A 21852-nucleotide genomic window follows, 5' to 3' on the forward strand; every position below is an offset into this window, starting at 1 on the left:
GTCTCTTGGAAGATTTTCAGAATCTCTCAAGAAATTTAAAATAATTATGTTGGATTTTCAATGTTTAATTTGAAAAGATTTGATTCTGTCTTGAATCCGCCCCCGGTTGCAATTAGTAAAATTTGCAACGTCGACAAAAACCGATAAAATTCAGACGAATTTCGTCAATCATTTGCAGCTGTTTTTGTCTCGGTTGTTGTTTCTTCAGATTAAAAAGCCATTTGGTGTTCTTTGACTTCTTTCATCGAGTTCCCTGTTGCCTCGTGACTTGCTGGAAGCCGAAAAAATTGGATTCAATCAGATAAGTCATTAAAATCATTTATTTCAAACGATGTATGTTTGAAATTCAATTTGTGGGTTTTTGCTTCACTTTGGTGTGTTCCAAACACCATCCTTCGTCTATAAACTGGTGATGGTTTATAGTTTATGATCAATCTTCTTTGCATATGGAAACGTTGCCGACGTTTGTGATTGAATGGCTCTGTTGTCTCTTCTTTCCTACCATTTGTTTTTCAAAATTGAAACTGTGGGGTTTTCCCCACTCTGGTAGTGTGTTCGCAAGACTAGAAAGGTACCCATTTGAATTTCAGTTATTCAATATTTTTCCGGTGGTTGTGTGGGTTAGGTGACAACAACCTACATTGTCTAGGTCGTATCTTCAGATTTGCTTTTGGTTTCATCAAGTTTCCTGTTGCTTCGTGACTTGTTGGAAACCAGAAAAGTTTGATTCAATCAGATTAGCTATTCTTTCCTCGACAAATAATTTGTGGGTTATTTCCCCACTCTTGGTAGTGTGTTAATAGGGCAGACATCAATCTAAGCAATCTTACTTGCATCTGAAAGAATTTTTAAAATTTAAATTTTGGGGGTTTTTCTTCTCCACTTTAGTTGAGTGTTCCAAACATCATTCTAAGTAATATTATTTGCATTTGAAAACCATGCCGAAGTTTGTGATTGAATGGCTCTGTCGCTTCTTTCCTACCAAATTTTCGAATTTGTAATTGTGGGGATTTCCACATTGTAGTAGTGTGTTACCAAGACTGGAAAGGTATCAATGTGTCGATGTATTCTTCTCTGGTCATTCTTTCTAGTGGTCATTTTAGTTCAAATTTATTTGAATTCATTTTGTTTTTCGGTGATTGTCTTTTTAGTTCAAAAAGAAAGAAAGACACTTCTGTTTCTGTCTTAAATAGGCCGAGCGTGGGGGTCCCATTTGATGGTCGATCCAGAATGGAGAACAGTGTCTAAAGTCTAAACGAAGAGTTCATCGATTCGGTGATGTCGATCGGTGTCCAGGGAAATGAGTGAAAGGAATAGCCGTTCGTCCGCTGGTAAAGTAATGTAAGTATAGCCCTGGCCATATAATACTTTTTTTTCCCCTTTCTTTTGCTACTAGTATTATATCCATCGGTTGGGAAATGGTTGTTGCCGGGCATGTGAGATGTAAAAGTGGGCGGCTGAGAGCCATTCCTTGTCTGCTGGGCCAATGCACTAGTAATAGTAACTGCGTATAGAGAGAGAGAGAGAGATACTTCTGTGAGCTATCAAAAGAGTAAATAGTTATCTATACATCATCTCGAGCTGCTGTGTGGCCGCTCTTTTGTTGGCTCTGGCTCTTTGGGGACCAATCCTTTTTGTCTGATGTATAGACTGGGCTGTGCAGCACTATATTGCCGGGTGCTGGGCTGCCAGCCGAGTGTATAGTATAGAAGATACATGTAAAACGCTGGGAGTACAAAGCAGGATGGTGAACCGATATCGAATCCTATATAATTCACAAATGAAGAGTTAAGCTATTCGCCCTTTTCCAAAAAAATTTATTTAAAGCCAAACGTACTCCATCGTGAATGGTTGCCTTTAGCGCATGTTCAATTTTTTTCGCCAGTCGATAGTTCTGCAAAATGTCGATGATGCCTAGAAACACAATCAATCTTTCGCCCTTGGCGTTACGAGCTGGTATACCGTCAAGTCTGTTTAGTTGCCAAATCGAAAGAAAACCCAATAAATACGAATAAATATATTAAATAATCTGTTATGTGGAAAATTGAAAAGCCTTAAATAGTTACCGACTATAATCTCCCTTGCCACTGGGTTCATTTCTCATCTGGATACTTTCTAGCGTAGTTGAATGGGCCACTAGTTTTCGTCGACTGACGATGGAACCCTTTCGAAGAATAATTGGCGATTGACTAGTTTTGGCTGTCGAAGTTTTAGTTCCCGCACTGTTTTCTCCGTCAATCGAATTGTTGCGCCGATGCTCGGCATCGTCTTTAGCCGCCAAATCGAGATTGTGGATGGCAACCAAAAGACTGTAGTCCATAATTTTGAAGCTTTCCAAAACACGGCAGTCTCGCTGGATGGAATTAATCAGCGCGTTGTATATCTCCGCTTCCTGTATATCCCTTCGGCGAGCTGATAAGCTTGCTATCAGCTTGCTATCTTATCCGCTATTATAGAGTTCCCGCCAATTCGTGTTTTGCAAGTCTAGACAAGCCCAGACAAGGGCTTGGCTTCGGCCGTTATCCTCAAAAGGCCAAGTAGTACGTGTTACGTAATAGCTATAGCCGATACGTCATCATGGAGGGGTACGAAATTATTTTTTAATTCAATTATTAATTAATTTAATTTAATTATTTTAACACCCCTATACGAAGCCCCAAACGGCCCCACGCCCCAAATGCTTTTGCCCTTCGACGATCGCTTGCATCATCAGTCGAAATGGCAATGAAGCAACAACACAAGATGGCGCAACATTGGTCCATGTCCGCATATTAGGAATACTAGACTAGGATAGCTATTTTTCAATTCGATTTTGCATATTTTGTTTTTCAAATTATGTGTGAAATTAATTTTGAATAAAATGCGTAAAATTACTGATTGACTGAAAATGTCATCTCTTGCTAATTTCCATTTGAGATTTTGATCGTAAATGACGAAAAATCATAAGATGGGAGGTTTGCAGTGCAACCAAAAGTCTACAGCATTTATATAAAGGCAACAGCGATGTGGCGAAAACAATATTCCGTAGAGCTTGCATGTTCGAAATCCAGCAACATAATGATAGAAAAAAACTCTTTCACCCTTCTCGTGACAAAGATTTTCATTTTGATAATCTCAGCTGTCTTTTGGCATGGAGTGTGTCGCCTGGAGTTTTCCTGGACCGGCGTCATTGCCTGCGCTGAGTGCGTATTGTCTTTCCTAACTATATGCCTCACTTTCACGACTATTTCGGCTATCCGACCAGACATACGATGGTTATTCAACGCCTTTAGTTGGGCCTACCTCGGCTATTGGGCACCGACATCACTGATAGCAGGACTTTCGTCTCGCTTCCAAGCGCTAAAAGCTTGGAACCTAATAATGGCGATATTACAGCAGATCTACAGACTTACCATCTCTAATAATATCCATCTGGTTTTTTGCTGTCTCGACGTCTGCTATGCATTTTCCCACTACCAATTCTTTTCAAGACAAACAAGAAACCCCGCAGTAACCGTCAGCCACTTTGAATACGAGGAAGAAAAAAATCGATTTTTAGCCCAGTTCGCCAGCATGCCGGACGACGGTGAATGCCCAATTTGCATGGGCCCTCATAGAAACCCGACGAAGCCCTTATGCGGTCATGTCTTTTGCTGTTATTGCATTCATACCTGGTGCCGCGTACGGTCAGCAACGTGTCCCGTGTGCAGAAGGCCCGTTACTAAAGTATTATACGACCGAACACCGAGTGCAGAAGATCTGCTTGTTCCAGCTGAAGCTCTATTTGATTTCGACCGACATGCGGACGAGGATTGGGATGTTCTAGAACGAGAATTCTATGAAATTGTCGAAAGCGTCATGACCTACAAGCTGATATTATGCTCAACTGTGGTTTTTTGTTTGGCGTTGTTGAAGTTAATGAACGAAGTTGACGGCTTGGCTTAATTGGATTTTCATCAGCATCAATTAATTAATACAAATGTTACCGCGCGCATCACAATCAAATGTTCAAATGTCGCAAATGAATAATACATCACAGATTTCTTTTCACACATATATATACTAACAGTTTCATCATTTCATTCTCTCGCAGGCGTAAATCCTATATCATATGAAATATCATATTACAATATAACAAGCAGCAATCAGATTTATTTGAGATGAAATTGAATTTAACATAAAAACAAAATTCCCTTAAGGCTATTTAATAATCGTCTCTTGCCAACCTTCGCTTTGATTGATTCGAATAACATATAAATAACCTGGGAAAATCAGTTGTTCAGCATTTTCCGTTTAATTTGCATGGATAAAATGTTTTGTTCTAACAACGAAATAACAGTTATTTTCCCCAAATGGATGATCACAAAAAGTAGTCTATTGGTGATTCCATCAGTGATTCGGCAATCTCGTCAGCACCATAAATGGAATTGTTAGCCATTTTTCATATGATTTAGAACATATAGCGATTTTGTATTGAGCGAAATAGGACTATTAATTGCGATCGAACGCGAATTTCCATTCTCTTTCACCGCCTTCGCGGATAGCCGTGGAGACAACGACCGATTTCACGTCAATCGGGACAATCCTGTTTAAAAAAAACGAGTCAGTATAAAATCTTGGCTAAATAATAAAATGGCAATCTAACGTGGGATCTTCAGGATCGGCCATCCATTGGCGATACAATTCAATGGCTTGTCGAATACATTCTTCGTTGCCATAATAACAAGCCCATTTTGAAATGAGAAGACGCAGTTTGCTTGTCAAGGGAGAATCCTCGGTCTTTTGGCGGAATCCCAGCGAGGAGAAAATCGGCGACAAAATATTACGGAAGTGTTTCTATAAAAAAGAAAAGGCGAGAAAAGGCTAAAAATCTTTCCCGTCGTGTTAAAAAGGAAAACCATTAGCGATTAGCCTACTTTAAGAAGGTCGTAACCAGGTTTATGCCACATCATCGAGTCAATGTACGTTAGGGCTGCAAATGTGGATTCCCATGGCAGGACCTCGCCTTCAAATTTCAGGTATTCAGTTAGATTGAAAGCAGTTTCATAATCTACCAATCCAACTCTGGCCAAATTAAGCGAATCGTCCATAATTTGAGCTCGATTAATAACTGAAATGGCCGTGTGATTCGTCATCAGTTGTTGGCCAATCAACTTCCAATTGTGCGCGTCGTAATTGACCCGATAGTAGCCTGTTCACATTATAGATTAGGAATATTAGATCCAGGTACAAGAAATCTGAACTTACCAGTTTCGTCGACGTTAAAGATGATCCAGTCATTCATTCCGATTTCAGATTCTAGCGTGAGATTTTTTGAGGGCTGGCTGTCTGCCAACCAGGTGGATCCAATTGTCTTGTAGTCAGTCGTGTAAGTCAGGGGAACTCACCAAAGGTAGACGGTCGGATCATCGGTGGCTTTTTCAGACTTGTGGAGCAAGAATCGTTCCTGAATTAAGAAGATAGCACCAATTCTAAACTAAATCGGTGAAAACTTTTTTAAAAAGGAAATGGTAAGCGACAATCACCTGGCTAATTGAAATGTTCCGGCTTTGATAATCGCGCCGAATTGTAACGACGGGAAAACCTATAAGGAAGAAAACATCCCACTGTTGATAGGTTTTTACAAATATGTAGTCGTTAGTTCGTTACCCATCTTTAGAGTCCAAGTGTCCATAATCGTTTTGACATTGACCGGCAGTATAATATGATCGACTTTGCCTTGATTGTCGAACGCGTTCCACAAATCGTCTTGCACCGCATTGCCGTATTAACTTGACAACGAGACGAACAATAAATGTAAAAGGCAAATCGTTGACGGAAAAGGATATTTGTTATTCGTCATTTTAACATACCGTTTATCCAAAAAATTGAAGAGCGCCTTTTTAAAATTGTCTTCACCAATGAAGCTGGCCAGCATGCGTATAATCGCCGCTCCTTTCTGGTACGAGATAACGTCGAAAATCTCTGCGATTTCGGACGGGTGGTGTACCACTACACTTACGGGATGGCTGGACTCTAGTGCGTCGAGATTCATGGCTTGATGCAATGCGAATGTTACTATTTGCTCAAGAAACTTGAAGCCCGGTTCAACCTGGGAAATTGATCGCCGGTGATAATCACTAGGAATATTAATTTAAGCCAACTTGAGAATCCTTACGTGGTCGGCTCCAATATGTTCTGCATACGATGCGAATCCCTCGTTTAACCACAAATCAGTCCACCTTTCAAATATTTCAAATATGAATACAAGTCGCTATTTTCTAAATCATGAAAAATTGCTAACCATTCCATAGTGACGAGATTGCCGAACCACTGATGGGATAGCTCGTGAGCGATTACCTTAATCACTAATTCTTTGTGATCAAACGAGGAAACTGTTTCGTCGTACAACAAATACTTTTCTCTGCAAATAAACGGAAAATAAAACACTAATTTCCCCAGGTCTGCATTCGATGTTATGAGATTAATTAGCGAAATTGATTACCTGTAAGTGATGAGCCCCCAGTTCTCCATGGCACCTGATTTAGAAAATGAATAATAAAACTGATATGGATTAAAGATAATAGTCATCAAGGAAACAAACCCAATGCAAATTCTGGAACGGCGATCATGTCTTGTTTGGGTAGTGGGAATGAAATATTGAAATAATCTTCAAAGAACGACAGAATTCTTGGGCCTATATCACTGGCGTATCTTTTGTTGCATAAAAGATAATAATCAAAAAAATGTTTCTTGGTGAAATTTGTCAGTTCTTTTATAACCTACCGAGTCTGGTTATAGGCCGATGAACGGGCATAAATATTAAAATTCCATTTGCCTTTCGTTTTAACCGATGGAACTTGAGCGTAGTTGGCCACAGCGAACGCCAAAAGGTACGTCGACATTGGCACGGACGGTTGAAAATGATCCCAGAAGAAATTCTCCATGCCGATCCTTATAAGAACAACAACTCAAAATTTGAAGCAAATAGATAAACCAAATAGTGGAATGCTTTTTTACATTGGAGTCGTGTCGATCAACGGCATATTGGAAAGGGAAATCATGTTTCCATGGCGGCCCAAAGTGACGGTGAAAGTAGCCTTCAAATTCGGCTCATCGAAGCACGGGAATGCTCGGCGGGCATCCGTCGGCTGCATTTGCGACGAGGCCATGTATCTGTTTGGCAATCATTTAATTCTATAATTGAAGTAACGAATAAACATAATCTAGCTTGCTTACCTTTCAATACCATCTTCAGTGTAAACCGAACGATAAAATCCCCTCATTTGGTCCGTTAGATTCCCGACGAAACTCAAAGAGAGCGTGTAATTGGACCCCGCAGTTAACTTGACTTTGGGATTCAGATGGACGATAAGGAATTCCAATTTAGTGTCATATTCAATCCCTTCGACTTGGAGAAACTTGTCGGTTTTGCATCGCTCAATTACCTATAAATCATAGAATTAAATTTGGTGTTATGCAACTGCAATTAGATGATTCAAGATATTATAAAACTGTACCTGAACTGATTGAGGATCGACGACAATGTCTGCACTGTGTAACACTATACGGTTGGTGTCCTCGCTGCATTCCAAGTCAATCGAAACTTGCCCTAAAATGGAGAAATTGCCTTTCTCCAATATGGGAAAAAGGCGAACGTCATAATGGCGAGGGGAAACTGTTTGGGGTAGACGGACATCAGCACCAGAAAGAGTTTGATGTGCCACAAATAACAAGGAAGCCAGAAATACTGGTGCGTTCATTGTTATAGCGCTTTGTGCAGTGCGGACGAGTCGGGACGAGTATGTATATACTAACAACCAAGTACCGTTATCCAGAAAACAACACGCATTGTGCGACGGGAATAATATGAATCTTGTGAGTTTATTCACATTCGACCAGATTACAGCGAATCTTGCCAATAGGATGATGTAGCCTTGGGGTACTTTTATTTTTTAATTTAAATTGGATTTCGTCCAAAATCTCTGCTTTTGGATTATAAGAGATATCATTACGAGAGAATTAAATGAAGTTTTAATATTTTTTAAAAAATAATGCGCTTTAAATATTTATCACAAATCTGTGTATTTATTTGTCGGTTATAGACGATCGATTCCATTTAAATGTTTTGCGGTGAAAAACATTGAAGTGTTTATTGGTTTATTGCCTGATTATAAATCCAAGCCGATTTTCTTGGCATTGCTCATGGCTACCAAAGCAGAAACATTATCCATCGCAGTACAGAATATCCAAACAAGTATGAACCTTTTCACAAACATAATTGTTTCGTAGAAAATCTCGAACATTTCATGATTTAGTAAATCCGGATCAACGTTTAATTCAAACAGACGAAGTGTGTCGAATGGAGGTCATCGCCGTCTTCATAATTTGTTGTACGCTCGGATGTAATAGCCGTGATGGGCTGCTTGCATATAGGGCATGTTGTCTTGATGCGGCACCAACTCCTGAGGCAACTGGAACAGAAAGTATGTCCACACTGTGGCCGCGACGCGTTGACATGGGGACTCAGACAAATGGCGCAATCTCCGTCGTCGAAAATGATCGCGTTTGGATTTATTTGCTTTTCAACAGTTACATTCCTGGTCATGTACTGTTTAAGCTTCCAGTAAACGTAGTTGATTATCTTTGCGCAGACGAAACAAATATGAAGATGTGAGGGACTGGGAGTTAGTGAGTCTAAGTTGATTTCTTCGATGTAGTTCAATGCGTGCAGCACTTGTAAGTAAGACGAGTGACCAGTACCAGTTAAGAAAGAAAATATTCCAAAATGAAGGAGATATATCCAACTGTACACGTTAAAGGCCGATCGAATCTTAAGCCGACTTTGTGGAATGTACACGATCATCAAACTGAAGGGCGTCAAGGCACTGGAAGTGCAGTCAATTAAACCCATCCAGGATCGCTCGGATATCCCATGAAAAAAGACTCCTGTCATAATCCAAATCAACATTTCCAAAACAATCAATGGGGAAATATTTACTTTAATCATTTTCTTTTGTGAATGAAAATGCTTCAAGATATCGTGTTATTAACGTCACCTCGTTTTTCCCTTAATATAGACGTTGTGTTGCACTGCATGATGAGCAAACCCTCCATTGGCTGAGTTTTCGTAATTTACGATCAAAATCTCAAATAGCAATTGATGATTCCCGACATTTTCAGTAAATTAGTAGTTTTACGCATATAATTCAAAATTAATCACACCCAATTTAAAACAAATAAAAAATCTAAATGGAAAAACAGTTACAGTTCTACCACGTAATGGAGGGATGGGGGATGTTATGCTGCGTGGACCGATGTTGCGCAACCAACACATTTTATAGTTAAGAATTTAACCGCTAGAATTTCTTTTTTTAACAATTCAACCAAGGGTTTTCCCCTCACGGTATCGGGGAAAAAACCACTCGTTCGCAATAGCTGACGCCATTAAATTACAATTTGGTAGAAGAAAAAAACGGTGGCCAACAGTCAGGATAAACTTTATATTCAAAGCCGACGATCCAATCAACATGTTTTTGTGTTTCTCGCGTGTATATGTCTCGTTATTTTTAGGGTTTTTTTGTAACAGTAAAAAAAAAAAAAAAAAATTACGAAGGAAGGAAGAAAAAAATAAGAAAGAAAAACTGTTCGGGGAGATGGTGGTGGGTAAAGGTGGTTTCTCAATGTAATCCGAATAATCGTAGCTACAAATCAAAAGCTGCACGACGTGGCGTCTTCATCGAGGCCGCGTCATTCCATCGAATGCGGTGGGGGAAAGGTAAACAATAGTTAATGGGAACGAAAGGTGGATCAGCAAGAGGAATCAATAAGGAAGAAAAGAGGAGCGACAGACGCAGATGATCGAGGCCAAAAAGAAACCACCAGAGTACAAAGAATTGATATTTGTGTGTGTCGTCTAGTTTGGAAAGGATGAGACAATATGATCAAGGGAGAAAGAAAATGAAAAAAAAAAGAGTCGGTTCGATGTGAAGCGCGCATACATTTCCTATATGACAACATGATAACATTTTTTTGCACACATCCATCATTTTCCATTTTTAGAATGAATGAAAATTTCAAATCTATTCATAACATATTCGCAATGCACCATTTGCCTAACAAAGGGGGGGAAAAAGGAGTTGAAACAAAAATGAAAAATTTCGCATTTGAATTAAGAAACTGAAAAATGGTCCGTACTCCCCGATTCAATTTCTGGCCAAAAAAATTTCTGCTTTTTTTTAACGACAGCACGATCCGCGAGAAAGTAAGAGGTATACAAAGCCTATATAGATAAACGACCTCCTGTCCGCGCACGTAATAAGTTCTATATCTGTTCTAACAAATTTCAATAGTTTTTTTCTTTTTTTGGTTGTTCCTTTTTACAAGGTACAAGTTTCAATTTTAGTTTTGTTTTCCGCGTTTGACGGAGAATCATCAAGAGGAGAAAAAAATATTTTATGTTTTCTTGTTTTTTCTAGCCAGGAGAGATCGTGACACACCTTTTCGTTTGGCGTTTCCTGTTTGTAGGTTCCTTCCAGCTTTCTGTATCAGGACAAATTTCTAAACTCAATCGAAGGGAAAACAAGAGAAATCAAATTGGATCTATCCTCACAATGGAAGAGACAAAAAATTATGTTTAAACGAGTGCAAGAGAAAAAAAAGGTAATCGAAAGAAAAAAAAAATCCCTCGCATCAAAAAACCAATCCCAGGTGTCTTCTCGTCAAGAAATAAATTTTTAATCGTTTTGAAATTTTTCGTTTTGTTTTCTGCTCCAAATTATTAGATAACCAAATAATTTTCTGTTTGCCTTTCACGTCAAAACATATCTGCCGCCCTGCCCAACAAAAAGGCACACTGGTATACAACGAGCAAAGAGAAAAAGAATATCAATCGAAACAAAAAGAAAAGAAAGCTCAGAATATGTAATTCTTATCTTCAAAACGTGACCCCCCCCCCGCACAAAATCTTTGTCTAGAATCCTCGGCGGAATCTTTACAACGTCCAATCCGTCAAAAAGCTCTAACGAATCAGTATCGCACACAAAGGGAAGAAATATCCGTCCTCAATTTCGTTCAATCCACCCCAAAGTTCAAAAAGGACAAAATATTTAAAATAATTAAAAAAAAAAAGAAAAATTTGTTTTCAATTGTTTTTTTTTTCTCTTCACACCTCGAGAAAACGAATCCTCGGATTGGCTGAGGCCGTCACAAAAAATTGAATGTCGCGCGCAAAGAAGAAAAAAAAACGAAAAGCAAGACTGTGCGTGTCGGCGTCTTCGAGACATTCTATTGTTGTGAAGTAAAAGGCCAAGGATTATGAAGGAAAAAAAAAAGTTAAGGGAGCGGGAGGGTAAAATGATGCGAGCCTAAATTGATTCGAAATATTATGTACAACATGCAATAATGCACTCTTCGAAACGCTATTCGCTTTAGATATAGCTTTGTACTGTGTGATTTTTCCTTCCCTTTTTTTAAATCGTGTAACATTGCCCCTCCCCCCTCTCTCCCACCCTCTGCTCTTATCCCGATACACCATGGTGGAGGGAACGCTTTAGAGACACAAACAATTAGAGTAGACCCGGTGGAGAGAGAGAGCGGCTGACTGGACTAGGGGGATCTTTTTTTCTGTGTCGGGTGTTTTACATTCCTTGGGGAACGGCGACAGACTGTTGTCCTTCAACCACATCCTGGACCAGTCGGTTCAACTCGGGCGCTTCTTTCAAGGCTACCAGAGTGGCTGCCAAGTCATCGGGACCCATCAAACCTGGTAGTGTCACGGAATCGCTCAAATCAGACAGTGGGTAGCCGTCGCCAGTGTCCGAGCAGCTCAGCGAAGGATCCGAATCCATATTAGTCGCGCCTAAAAGAAACAGAAGAAAAACGATAATTACAAAAGGACAACAAATGAGAATAAGTAAAAAGAAACAAACCGGATCCTTGAAAATTCATTTGGGAAAACGTGGCGGAAGAGGCTTCTTGCAAGGCTTCCGCACCCAGACCATCTAGGCAGGGAGCCAGTTCTTGGTGATTGTTAGCGTAGACTTCGCTGATGATTTCGTGGAAGTTTTCCAAATCCTGTTGGGCCGAATCTAGTTGAGCGAATCCTTCCGTCCCTGAATCGCCTTTGCGTCAAGGAAAAAAGAGAAGAAACAAACATGCAGGATCAATAAACAAGAGAACTTGATGATTCTTGATTTATTTAAAGTTGAGCTCACCGTTATTTGTGTTTGAATTGAAATCATTCCATTCGGCTGGCACGGGAGTGGCGGTGTAACTGTAGGGGCTGCTGGTGGCGGACGCGTTGTACGAGAAATTCCTGCCGCCGCATCCGAAAGGCGTACTGGGCTGCGAGGCGGTCGCATAGCCTTGTCCAACTACCATACGACCGTACGACATTTGATTTACAGTTGAGCTGCGATCAATTTCACATCTCGTGATACCTTGAGACTGGAATTGCTGGAGCATCCGGTGAAGCGGAACTGACTGAGAGCGACTCATCACAGAGTCATTGACCATGCTTGGAGCAGAATCTAGAAGACCCTCGATTTCTTGGGCAAGTGGGTCGCTACCCCATAAATGTGGCACAGCATTGTTGAGCGTGGTCTGGACTCGGCCAGCAGCTGCCACCTGATGAGGATTCAATCCCAGCACAACACCGGCGGAAACGTGGCGGCGACGCAAGTCTTGGCGAAAGCGTTCGCTGCCGCTTGAATCCCCCTGAGGAAACAAGTCGAGGGTTAGAAATGTTGAAAAATTTAAAAATAAAAAACGAAGATACCTGTTGCGGGAAAGACTGAACAAGTGGCGAGAGCGGCGCAGAGCGAGGCAGCGAGGGCGATCCTCCGGAACTGTGACGCGAACGCACAGAAGCATTAAACAGTCCGTCTTGACCGTGATTCATCAAAGAAGGCGTTGCATATGGCATGTGACGGACAGTAATCGAGGCTCCAGATGAGTGGCGAGCTCGATTGACCAGCAGATTGGAGGCTGAATTGTGGCGCGATCTGTTAACCGATAATGGTGTATTGAGCGGCGAAACAAAGGCCGAGTCATTGCTGACGCTGCTGGCCTCTGTGACGAATGAAGTCGGGGTGTCCATGTTCATCATCTAAAAAGTAATTATTAGAATACTTCTAATGCATTTAATAGTTTGTTTGTTCGCCTACAATGTGTCCTGAATTGTGTCTCGAATGGGGCTGGGAGGGTGGCAAACTCGACGGGACGGGCGTCTGACCCGGTGAAACAAACGGGCTCGTGACACCACCGCCGTGGGTCGACAACAGTTGGCGGAGCTGCACAGGTTGTCCTGAAGATCCAGGCGAGGGTGGAACGTCGGGCGTCAATCGAGGAGAGATCGGCGTGAAATTGAAAGCCATTCGACGAGTGTTGGGACTGGGTGGGACCGCCCCGCCGTTGCCCAACCCGTTGGGATGATCGGTAAGGGACGACGGCGTTTCGAACCGAACATTGCGACGCTCCAACAATCCAGCTGTTGTTGCTAGCTTCTTCTTAGCTGCTACAGAAAAACAATCAAATATTAAAATGTCTATGAAATGAGGTTGCCCCGAAGAAAGCGCTTACCCTCATTTTGCTCGAGTAGAACACGCAATTGTGAAAGCTCATTGTTCTGCACCTTGGGGCTGAGGCTATCGGTAATCGCCTCTCCAGGCTGAGACCAATAATGTGCTAACTCATCATCGTGACTGTGCGTGAGTGCTTCAACCCACGGGCCTTCGAGCTGCTCGGGCCCAGCTCGTCGGTTGGCCTCTTCCTCCTTCAGTTGGGGCAGAGATGGGGCGGCCAGTCCGTTATCGCTGGCGAAATGCGGTTTGGGCTGAATCGCAACAAACTTTGGCTTGCTAATGGTTGGGCTGGGCGACTGGGAGTGGCTGGGTAGGAGCAGAATGCCCGATGAGGGACGAGGACTGCGATTGCTGGCCAGGCGTGGGATAGCCACTTTGCTTGCAGGTTGGTTGGGCGCAGCGGTGGATGTGGAGGCCGCTGATGGGTTAGCAGTCGAAGCAGAAGCCGTTCCCTCCATTTCCGTCGAGTCTATAGAAGCATTTCTTTTATTATCCTCGCCTCTTTGCTTTCTTTTGCTGCGGGTGCAGCCTTTTTTATTGGACGCTTTGGGCTCTGTCTCCTCGGGAAGCGGAACCGCTGGCGCTGCCTGAGGCAACGGAGAGGCATTTGAACTGGAGACTCGAGTTTTCTTACTATGGCGACTCTGTACGGATTGCCTTCGGGTGGCCAAATTGTGCTGCTCCTGTAATAACAATAACAATCAAAATTTTTGTTGCTGATTGCATAACATGACGACTCGTACCTGCAGTTTCCTTTTCAATTCCCTCATCTGTTCTTGCTCACAGCCACTTTCAGCTTTAACTTCACTTTCATCGTCGCTCTGCCCTTGCGAAGGGCGCAATTTGCTCCACTGCGACGCAGCTTTACTCCGTTGGTCCACATACAATTTGTCTACTAAAAAGTTGGCTAGTTCACTCATCCCACTAAAGTTTATGCCAAGCAGCTTTTCGGCCCATTCGCGGACTAAAATACAAGCTCGTTCTTTCAACAAATCCGGCGTTTCTGTCGCCGGACGTTGGTTGTTCTGCGATTGAGCATTGCTTTGGTGGTCGGCTTCACTGTCGCAGAACAGGTCGGCCAGAATGGGTGGACTCAATTCACCCTTCTTCCGCAAGCCGGAGTAGCAATAGCGCGAATGGCCTCGCGTCCCCAGCCTCCTCGGTCTCACATTAGGGAATACTTGCTTCATAACTTTTCCGAAATCGGCAGTGGATAAAGGTTTGATGACGTTCTCTGTGCAGTAGCCTCTGTTGTAAATAACAATATAAAAAGTATGGATTAGATTAAATAAAAAACGATTGAGTCGAAAGTGAATTTAAATACCCATATTCTTCATAGACTTCTTGTTTGGGAAGTGACACCTCTACATCTTCTTCCAAATGAGTTTGAATCCAAACAACCGTTTGCATGATTTCCGGTCGACTTCCGAGAGGGTTTAACGGCCTAAAGTAGAAAAAAACAACATGAAACTAATGACATTTCAAGGCATTTATATTTGACTGATTGCTTACATTCGTAGAGGATCAACATCTGAAGACCTTCCAAGTGGCAATTTGTAGTAAAGTAGTAGGCGCTCAGTGTCTGATAACTTTTCAACTTCAAGGAGTAGATTGGATACAATTTTCTTTGAAGCCATGCTTTAAAAAAAGGACAAGTTAGAATAACAGCATGTTTAATCAAGTGGTTTGGAAATATACCTGGTGGAACTATCCAAAAGCTTTTCAATCTTTTCTTTGTTGACAGGATCAGATGTGTTTGACCCAAAGAGTACAGCCTGTTGGACAACTTCATTTCCACTAGTGATGTCTGATGCAGGTACAGCCGGAATGAAAGACCAATCTTTTTCTCCAATCGAGGAGGAAGACTGGTCCAGATCAATTAAGATTTCCTGCTTGATACCGTCTCTTCCAAGCCATTTCTCCTGCACTCCGCCAGCAGAGTCCCCCTCTTGATCACCATTTTCTGACGTCCGGGCCATTGTATAATGACTCGATGTAAAAACTTTCCATGACACAGCGAGCCAACACGGTTTATGTTAAACTTTCCTGTGCGTCGTAACACGAAAACCCATTAATAACAAACAAAGACCACTAATGTTGACTTTTGACTTACCTCAAGTTGTGAGCAAATGAGTAATCCATTCACAGCACATGTAAACCAAAAAGAGAGAAAGAAGAAAAGGAACCAATTCAAAATAATTTTAAGGGAAAATCTAAATCGGGTTTCCACTAGGAATGGGAAATAATCCTTCCCAAGTCTTACTAAACGGACGCCATGACAGCTATCTTTTTTCGGGCTCTGTTCTCTCCCATCCCCCTGTAGGCAACAACGTTGCCTTTTTGCCAAAAAAATAAATGTTCACAAAAGAAATAAAATCTCTTTCCACTTTTGCTTAATAATTATTGACCTCACAATTCCACAGAGCTTTATACAGATAAATCAACTGACTGTACATCAACGATTTCCACACTCTAAATTCTGGAAACTGATCAATCGTTTTGGGAGGGCTGTTGTTCATGTGGTTGTTTTGTCATACGATACTCCATGCATGCTGCGGAGGCTGCACTCTATACCCTACATAGATATACAAACGAGGAGTGGGGATCGCCACATATTAGAGTATACGGATTGTATTACGATAACAAGAGATTAGAGACTAATGAAAATCTGTATGTTGTTTGATGTTTTGAGGGGGTACAATTCATCGAGCTGTTTGAAAAGCATTGCTCGCGTATTTCTTTCTTTTTCGTAACCTAGATGGTTGTAGAGCAAGGCCTCCAAAAAGACAACGTCCTTGACGTGATGAAAAGCTTCGATTTGATTAAAGATTTTTTTAGCTCGAGTTAGGAGAGGAAAGATCTCCGCTTTCTTGCTTTTTAACTCCCCGGGGTCACATTTCTTGGCCCCGCTCTCAGCAAGCAAACACCTCGCCATTAAATATGTTGCAGCACCCTGCTCGAATAATGATCCATGCGTGTAAATGATGTTGAGGTGTTTGCGGACTAGATCCAGCGCGTTGGCGGTAAAATTCATCAATAACTGGGAGAAATGAAACAGAAAAGACGTTAGAACCATGGTTGTACCATGAGATTAAAATGTGGAATAGCACCTGGATTTCAGCCGATTGCATTCCAACCAAAGCGAGCTCGAGGCTCATGTGATGTTTGGTGCAAATGTCCGAAGCTTGACTAATTTGCAAAAGTGCTTCGACAAAGTTCTGTCGTGCAGAAAGTAGCACAGCACGAAGCATCAAACACTGAACTTGAAGCCTTAGTTTCTGACCCATTTTCCACCCAGGATTGGGCATTCGATGGTTACTGGACTCTTTGGTGTTTGAAAGCTTTTCCTCCAAAGCATTCAGTACGAATTTTCCCTGAGAGGTATCACCTTTACACAACATCAAATGAGCTTTTTTAGCCTGGCTTTCAGCACGGTCAAACACGGCCAGTTGGGAGACGATTAGTTCGGCTTTGTCCCATTGCCCAAGCCAAAGTGTTCGGTAGAATGTCACGTGTAGGTCCGTCATTTTCCACATCTGTGAATGTTGCTGAAAGGCGTACTGGCTAGCTGCAAATTTGGTTATCGACTCTGCGTCGACATAACGTCCTTCCCGGGAAAGATGTAGAGCAATGTTACAAATAGCCATATGCATGTGCTCGTTGTTGTAATAGATGTTGCCCTTGGTCGGGTCCCCGGTGTGCAACGTCAGCAACAATTGGGATACCTAAAGAAATCACAAAAAAATTTGAAAAAAAGAAAACGGTAAAAAAAAGAAGAAAAAATGTCTAAAAATACCTGCAAAGCGTTCCTAGGATAACCATAAAAATTCCAAATGGCTGCTCTTAAAGCCAAACAAGTTAACGTCATGTCCGTGAGTGAATGTTGACAATTAGCGACATCATTAGTGTGAAGGTATTCAAAGATTCTTGTTGGATCAACTCCAGTTAAGGCGCAATCTTGAGTCCACATTGCCAAACCAAGGGAAGCGAGATAGTGCAGGTTGGATTCACTAGACTTGGTCACGAGACGCTCCATCATCTTCAATCTCATTTCGGGATTTTCTTCCAAATGACAGAACCAAGCGAGTGATTCTTGAAGACAGACGTGGTCAGCTGCTTCTCCCGACAAGGCAACTGTCTCGCGCAAAGCCGTAACTGCCAGCTTGTGATGCCCAAAAGAAGCGTGTAAGAAAGCCATGTTCAGCGATGCGTGGCGAAATGTCTTATTATTCATCAAATTTTCTTCTAGCTTGGTATGGATAAGGCCTTCAACAGAAATGGTTCCTTGATCATACGACTGATGGAGTCTCTTTTGAGCTTGGCCAAAGTCTTGACATCTCATTTCATTCAAGTGAGCAAGAAAGTTTGCCTCTGCAAAATCTTTATTCTCATGTAGAATACGGTCAATGATTTTCTGCAAGTTTACAGGGCTGTGGGCCAAGCTCTCATTCCTCTGAAGCATAGTTAGTTGTTGGGATACAAGCAGTTCAGCTTGCTTTCTTGATACTTGCACCATTTCTAGGGGATCATCACTTTGTTTCGATTTGTCCAGATATGTTGTGAGGTTATTGCTCAGTTCCACTGTTCCTTCAAATGTCATTCTATCCAATTGCAGAACCATTTTCCTAATAAAAATGCCAAGTACACTGTCTCTTCTGATCATAGGTTTGCCTTTGGCTGGTTCCATCAAGAGTTTTTCCAAACTTTCTCCAAGATCGAGCAACCCAGACGCTCCATCTTTAACAATCTGTTGCAGACTCTGAATGAACTCAGAAACTATAGTGGCATTAAGGTTGTAGTGTCCTGGTTCTAGAATAATTTCAAAATCTTCCCAGGTGACATCATAACACTGGATAAGCTCAAGTGACAGCAGGCAAAAATCTTTACATTGCTGGGGTGAAAAGGGCGGGATGGAATTGTAGTGAGAATGAGGAGACATTCCCAATTGGGCCAAACGAGCAGTGCAGTATTCCCGAACAAAAACAAGAACGGCAACTTTAAACGGACTGACACGGTCATCGTTATTTAATTTAAAGGAATTAAGGGGAAGGCTTTCCCGAGTAGCCATTTCTGAGAACGTTTTTTTAAATTTTCAGAAAACAACATAGCAGACATTGATACTTTGCAGCGTTGCGTGGAAATTATTTATTTTAATTAAAAAATACAAAAATGATAGCACTAAAGCTTTTTAGCAAATTATATAAATTTAAATAAAATATTATTTCTAATAAATAACAAGGCACTATTAATAAATGACAAATGTTTATATTAACAGAGCTATAGATACCTGGTCAGTTCATGGCTGTGTTGGCTTCCCTATCCCGGTTTCAGGGTAAACGTAAGCCGATTTTCAGGGGGTTCTAGGGCGGAGCTTGTCAGAAGTTGTGAAGTGGTAAAAATGAGACAGCGCCATCTAGTGATAAGACGTTGACTTTCAAATAATACTTTCGGCGGCCATTTTCGTGTATTACGTGAAAGAAGCCTAACCATAATTTCTGTAAAAATGGTTGGCAGGTGTGCTGTTCCTGGTTGTAAATCAACATATTTCAAAGGAAATAAAAAAGAAAACGAGGTTACCCTGTTTGCAATTCCTAAAACTTCATTATCAAAATGGCGAGAACTAATTCCATGTAGTAATTTGACGAGCACCTCACATATTTGCTCCCGTCATTTTAACGAAAGTGACTTTCAAACAGGGATTGAAATTTTGAACGTGTTCCATCCTTTCAAACGTAGGATTCTTAACGCTGGAGCAATGCCCTGGAAACCAACATTTTCTGTTAAATGGTAGTGATATTGTATGTTCTGTACAATCTGTAATGCACAGAAACCGAACCATTTTCATTTTAGATACATCTAGTCAACAACTGCTGATTACTTCAAAGAGCGATTCAGTGGTGCTCGACAGCTACCACCAAAGCTGTCCAATATCATTGCATTATTTCTTGCCAAAGCTGCAGCCATCGTTCGAGATCCTTCTCACCCAATGTACCGTGCAATCAATAACTTTCTACTGGTATGTTCCTGTTAATTGATTGCAATTTCCTTCTCGTTTAAAACTTAAACGCCATTCCTTTCATTGTTTCTAGGTAAAATCGGCTATGGATGTGACCCAAGTTCCCGAATTTTTCGTCATGCTTCATAACACTGAACTACCTGAACAGAGGTCGCTTCAAAGGAGTTTTTTACTCAGCCTTCTTCGAAAAGTCGTCAGGACTATTTAGTGTGTGCTCGAAGAAGAGTCTTTCGAATCCTTCTCTCCTTGCAGCCATCCAATCTATTGTCTGACAAAACTGATAAGGTTATTTTTTTAGCAATTGAATTTTAGTTTGAGATTTCATCGAGACATTTTTCTTTATTTGATTTACAGCGGCTCATACTTGAAGTCGTACAATCTTCACTTCAGAATTCAACCATTACCTATGACTTGATTCAACATCGTGGCCTTATCATGTGGCTTGACAGCCTCTTGCTGACCGACACCGTTGCAGATGAAGCTAGTCAGATGGTGTCGGTGGTGACGACAATGTGTGACACGCTCTACACTCACATGCTGAAGAAGAGAGAGTCGAAAGAAAAGGACGACGAAGAAGCTATTGCAAAACTTGAACAGGAGGTCGAAATGATGGAAGCCGAAGACGAAGATACCGCCGACAAAACCACTAACAAACCCAAGATGCAGAATGCTAAAATCAGTAGCAGAAAACCTATTTGGAATTTACTTCCTATGCAGCAACAAGTTATTGCTCCCTGGATCATGTGTGAGCTAATGCAGTTGATGGTAAAAGTGTGGCATGTACTCTATGAAGCTGAGCCAAACTATGCTACGTTTAACAAATACGCCCGAGTATTATGCTCCGTCGCTTCACACATTCACGAATCCAAAAGCATCATTCAAGCAGCTCAGGAGAAGGATTTGAAGACCGTCCGGTTTGTTACCCCTCCCTGCATGCTGAATGTTAAATTGATGCGACAGCTCGTTGAAGTCTCATCCCGCTTTGTGAGTAATCTTCCCGATCTAAAGGATCATTTGGCAGTAGTTGAAAGTTCCAAAAAGAAATCCTCGGCTTGCCCAACAGAACTTAGTCGAAACTGGGAACGAAGACAAAGGTATATGCGAGAACTTATGGACCAAGAAGAGACAAATGTTTCAACCAGATATAATGTGCACAAATTATTGTCTTTAGCTGAATGTGGTGTTTGAAATAACAATGACAATTTTGTTTGCATACAAGGAGAACCTCGTGATACGATTTCTTTTATTTTTCATATCCACTACATCATATCTTTGCCATTTGATGTACATATTTGTTTCCCACTATAACGCAGCCAACTTAAATTTCTAGACGGGTTGTTTAAGGAGAGTGGTGTAACGTTCAATCTTTGATGCCAAACTCATGTCGATGTAGCGATCTCCAAGGACAACTACAAGTCCACCAACAATGGAGGGATCCACCTTGGTTGAAATCTTGAGACTGTCCTTTCTGGCTTCTGCAAGAATCCAGAAAGAGCGGCAGTAACCTCTTTCAATGTAGCAGCATCCAAGGCCTTGATATAAGAATAGATTTTTTTAAACATGTAATTGTTTAATTTTTTTTAGATTTATATTTTACCTTGGCTGAGGTGACCTCACATACAACTTAACCTCTGAATGCAGCCATCATGTTAAAGAAATGGCCAGTGACAACATCCAATTTGTTAAGTCTTCCATTCTCAGCAAGGAGTTCTGTAATCATAGCCATATGAATAACAATTAGAATAAAGTGAAAACCAATAGAAAATAAAAACTTACCAAGGAAGTTGCCTGTAACAGCACTCATTTTCAATTTCTTGGCAACTGAAATAAGAGCATCTTTCTTAAGTGATCTCTTCAAAGTGGGGTTGGCAATGAATTCTGCCAAACGAGAATCTTTGGCGATAGTTGCATGAAAGTCCTTCAACTCGCTTTCAACTTTGTCCAAAGATTTCTGTTTGGAAGCAGCAGAGTAGAGTGCTGAGGCATAGCGACCATACAACCCAAAAACTTGGACTGGAGCCTATAACAATTACACAATTAGGTTAAAATGTACCTGTACCACACTCACATGATTTACCTTCACCAACTGCTGGGATGATGAACTGGTGCTGAAGTTACGAGCCTAATAGTTGGAAAGTAAAAACATTCATTGAAAATAGTACAACATTTTATAAATTACGGCAAATTAATTTAGGATTGTGCGAAAACAACCGGCTATTCAAAATCGAATACGGCTTGAAACTTAGAGGTTTGACAGTTGGATATTTCTACCTTTTTATTATGGAAAACCTTTTA

At 41.3% G+C, this 21852-nt stretch overlaps 5 protein-coding genes and 1 long non-coding RNA gene across 14 annotated transcripts; 1 reads left to right on the forward strand and 5 right to left on the reverse strand.

Moving 5' to 3' along the window:
- Nucleotides 1-89: 89 nt before the first annotated feature.
- Nucleotides 90-2389, reverse strand: LOC124192645 (phosphatidylinositol 4-phosphate 5-kinase type-1 alpha-like). Of its 2 annotated transcripts, XM_046586053.1 has the most exons (4): nt 2067-2389; nt 1838-1970; nt 1571-1765; nt 90-1504 (listed from the first exon to the last, which is right to left on the reverse strand). In XM_046586053.1, the coding sequence occupies exons 1-4, from the start codon at nt 2318-2320 to the stop codon at nt 1265-1267; spliced, it is 822 nt and encodes a 273-aa protein (XP_046442009.1). In that variant the 5' UTR covers nt 2321-2389; the 3' UTR covers nt 90-1264. The 2 variants fall into 2 exon arrangements, with proteins under 2 accessions (XP_046442009.1, XP_046442010.1); XM_046586054.1 differs by having other exon boundaries at nt 1381-1765.
- Nucleotides 2390-4039: 1650 nt separating this feature from the next.
- Nucleotides 4040-7758, reverse strand: LOC124192644 (aminopeptidase N-like). Its single transcript, XM_046586052.1, has 14 exons — nt 7479-7758; nt 7198-7406; nt 6979-7134; nt 6745-6912; nt 6563-6672; nt 6464-6497; nt 6263-6382; nt 6137-6200; nt 5629-6070; nt 5505-5563; nt 5227-5425; nt 4896-5170; nt 4625-4815; nt 4040-4564 (listed from the first exon to the last, which is right to left on the reverse strand). The coding sequence occupies exons 1-9, from the start codon at nt 7719-7721 to the stop codon at nt 5747-5749; spliced, it is 1428 nt and encodes a 475-aa protein (XP_046442008.1). The 5' UTR covers nt 7722-7758; the 3' UTR covers nt 4040-4564; nt 4625-4815; nt 4896-5170; nt 5227-5425; nt 5505-5563; nt 5629-5746.
- A 1689-nt stretch (nt 7759-9447) lies between these two features.
- LOC124193138 lies at nt 9448-15864 on the reverse strand. 7 transcript variants are annotated; one of them, XM_046586806.1, is made up of 12 exons: nt 15655-15864; nt 15240-15587; nt 15054-15179; nt 14866-14985; nt 14285-14789; nt 13540-14224; nt 13125-13471; nt 12737-13066; nt 12399-12675; nt 12174-12332; nt 11889-12071; nt 9448-11818 (listed from the first exon to the last, which is right to left on the reverse strand). In XM_046586806.1, the coding sequence occupies exons 2-12, from the start codon at nt 15518-15520 to the stop codon at nt 11598-11600; spliced, it is 3234 nt and encodes a 1077-aa protein (XP_046442762.1). In that variant the 5' UTR covers nt 15521-15587; nt 15655-15864; the 3' UTR covers nt 9448-11597. The 7 variants fall into 7 exon arrangements, with proteins under 7 accessions (XP_046442762.1, XP_046442760.1, XP_046442761.1 ...); XM_046586804.1 differs by having other exon boundaries at nt 11889-12080; XM_046586805.1 differs by having other exon boundaries at nt 13125-13474.
- Nucleotides 15865-16156: 292 nt separating this feature from the next.
- On the reverse strand, nt 16157-18664 carry LOC124193139 (anaphase-promoting complex subunit 5-like). The gene is made up of 3 exons (XM_046586808.1): nt 17338-18664; nt 16652-17266; nt 16157-16581 (listed from the first exon to the last, which is right to left on the reverse strand). Exons 1-3 carry the CDS (start codon nt 18607-18609, stop codon nt 16192-16194), a joined length of 2277 nt encoding a protein of 758 aa, XP_046442764.1. The 5' UTR covers nt 18610-18664; the 3' UTR covers nt 16157-16191.
- Nucleotides 18665-18900: 236 nt separating this feature from the next.
- LOC124193140 lies at nt 18901-20789 on the forward strand. 2 transcript variants are annotated; one of them, XM_046586810.1, is made up of 5 exons: nt 18901-19113; nt 19238-19328; nt 19392-19557; nt 19631-19842; nt 19912-20789. In XM_046586810.1, the coding sequence occupies exon 5, from the start codon at nt 19993-19995 to the stop codon at nt 20743-20745; it is 753 nt and encodes a 250-aa protein (XP_046442766.1). In that variant the 5' UTR covers nt 18901-19113; nt 19238-19328; nt 19392-19557; nt 19631-19842; nt 19912-19992; the 3' UTR covers nt 20746-20789. The 2 variants fall into 2 exon arrangements, with proteins under 2 accessions (XP_046442766.1, XP_046442765.1); XM_046586809.1 differs by having other exon boundaries at nt 18901-19328.
- LOC124193141 lies at nt 20760-21794 on the reverse strand. Its single transcript, XR_006874103.1, has 4 exons — nt 21635-21794; nt 21334-21577; nt 21155-21267; nt 20760-21089 (listed from the first exon to the last, which is right to left on the reverse strand). It is a non-coding gene; the product is annotated as an uncharacterized LOC124193141 (long non-coding RNA).
- Nucleotides 21795-21852: the final 58 nt, after the last annotated feature.

Source organism: Daphnia pulex, chromosome 4 (assembly GCF_021134715.1).
Source record: "Daphnia pulex isolate KAP4 chromosome 4, ASM2113471v1".
Taxonomy (NCBI): Eukaryota; Metazoa; Arthropoda; class Branchiopoda; order Diplostraca; family Daphniidae; genus Daphnia; species Daphnia pulex.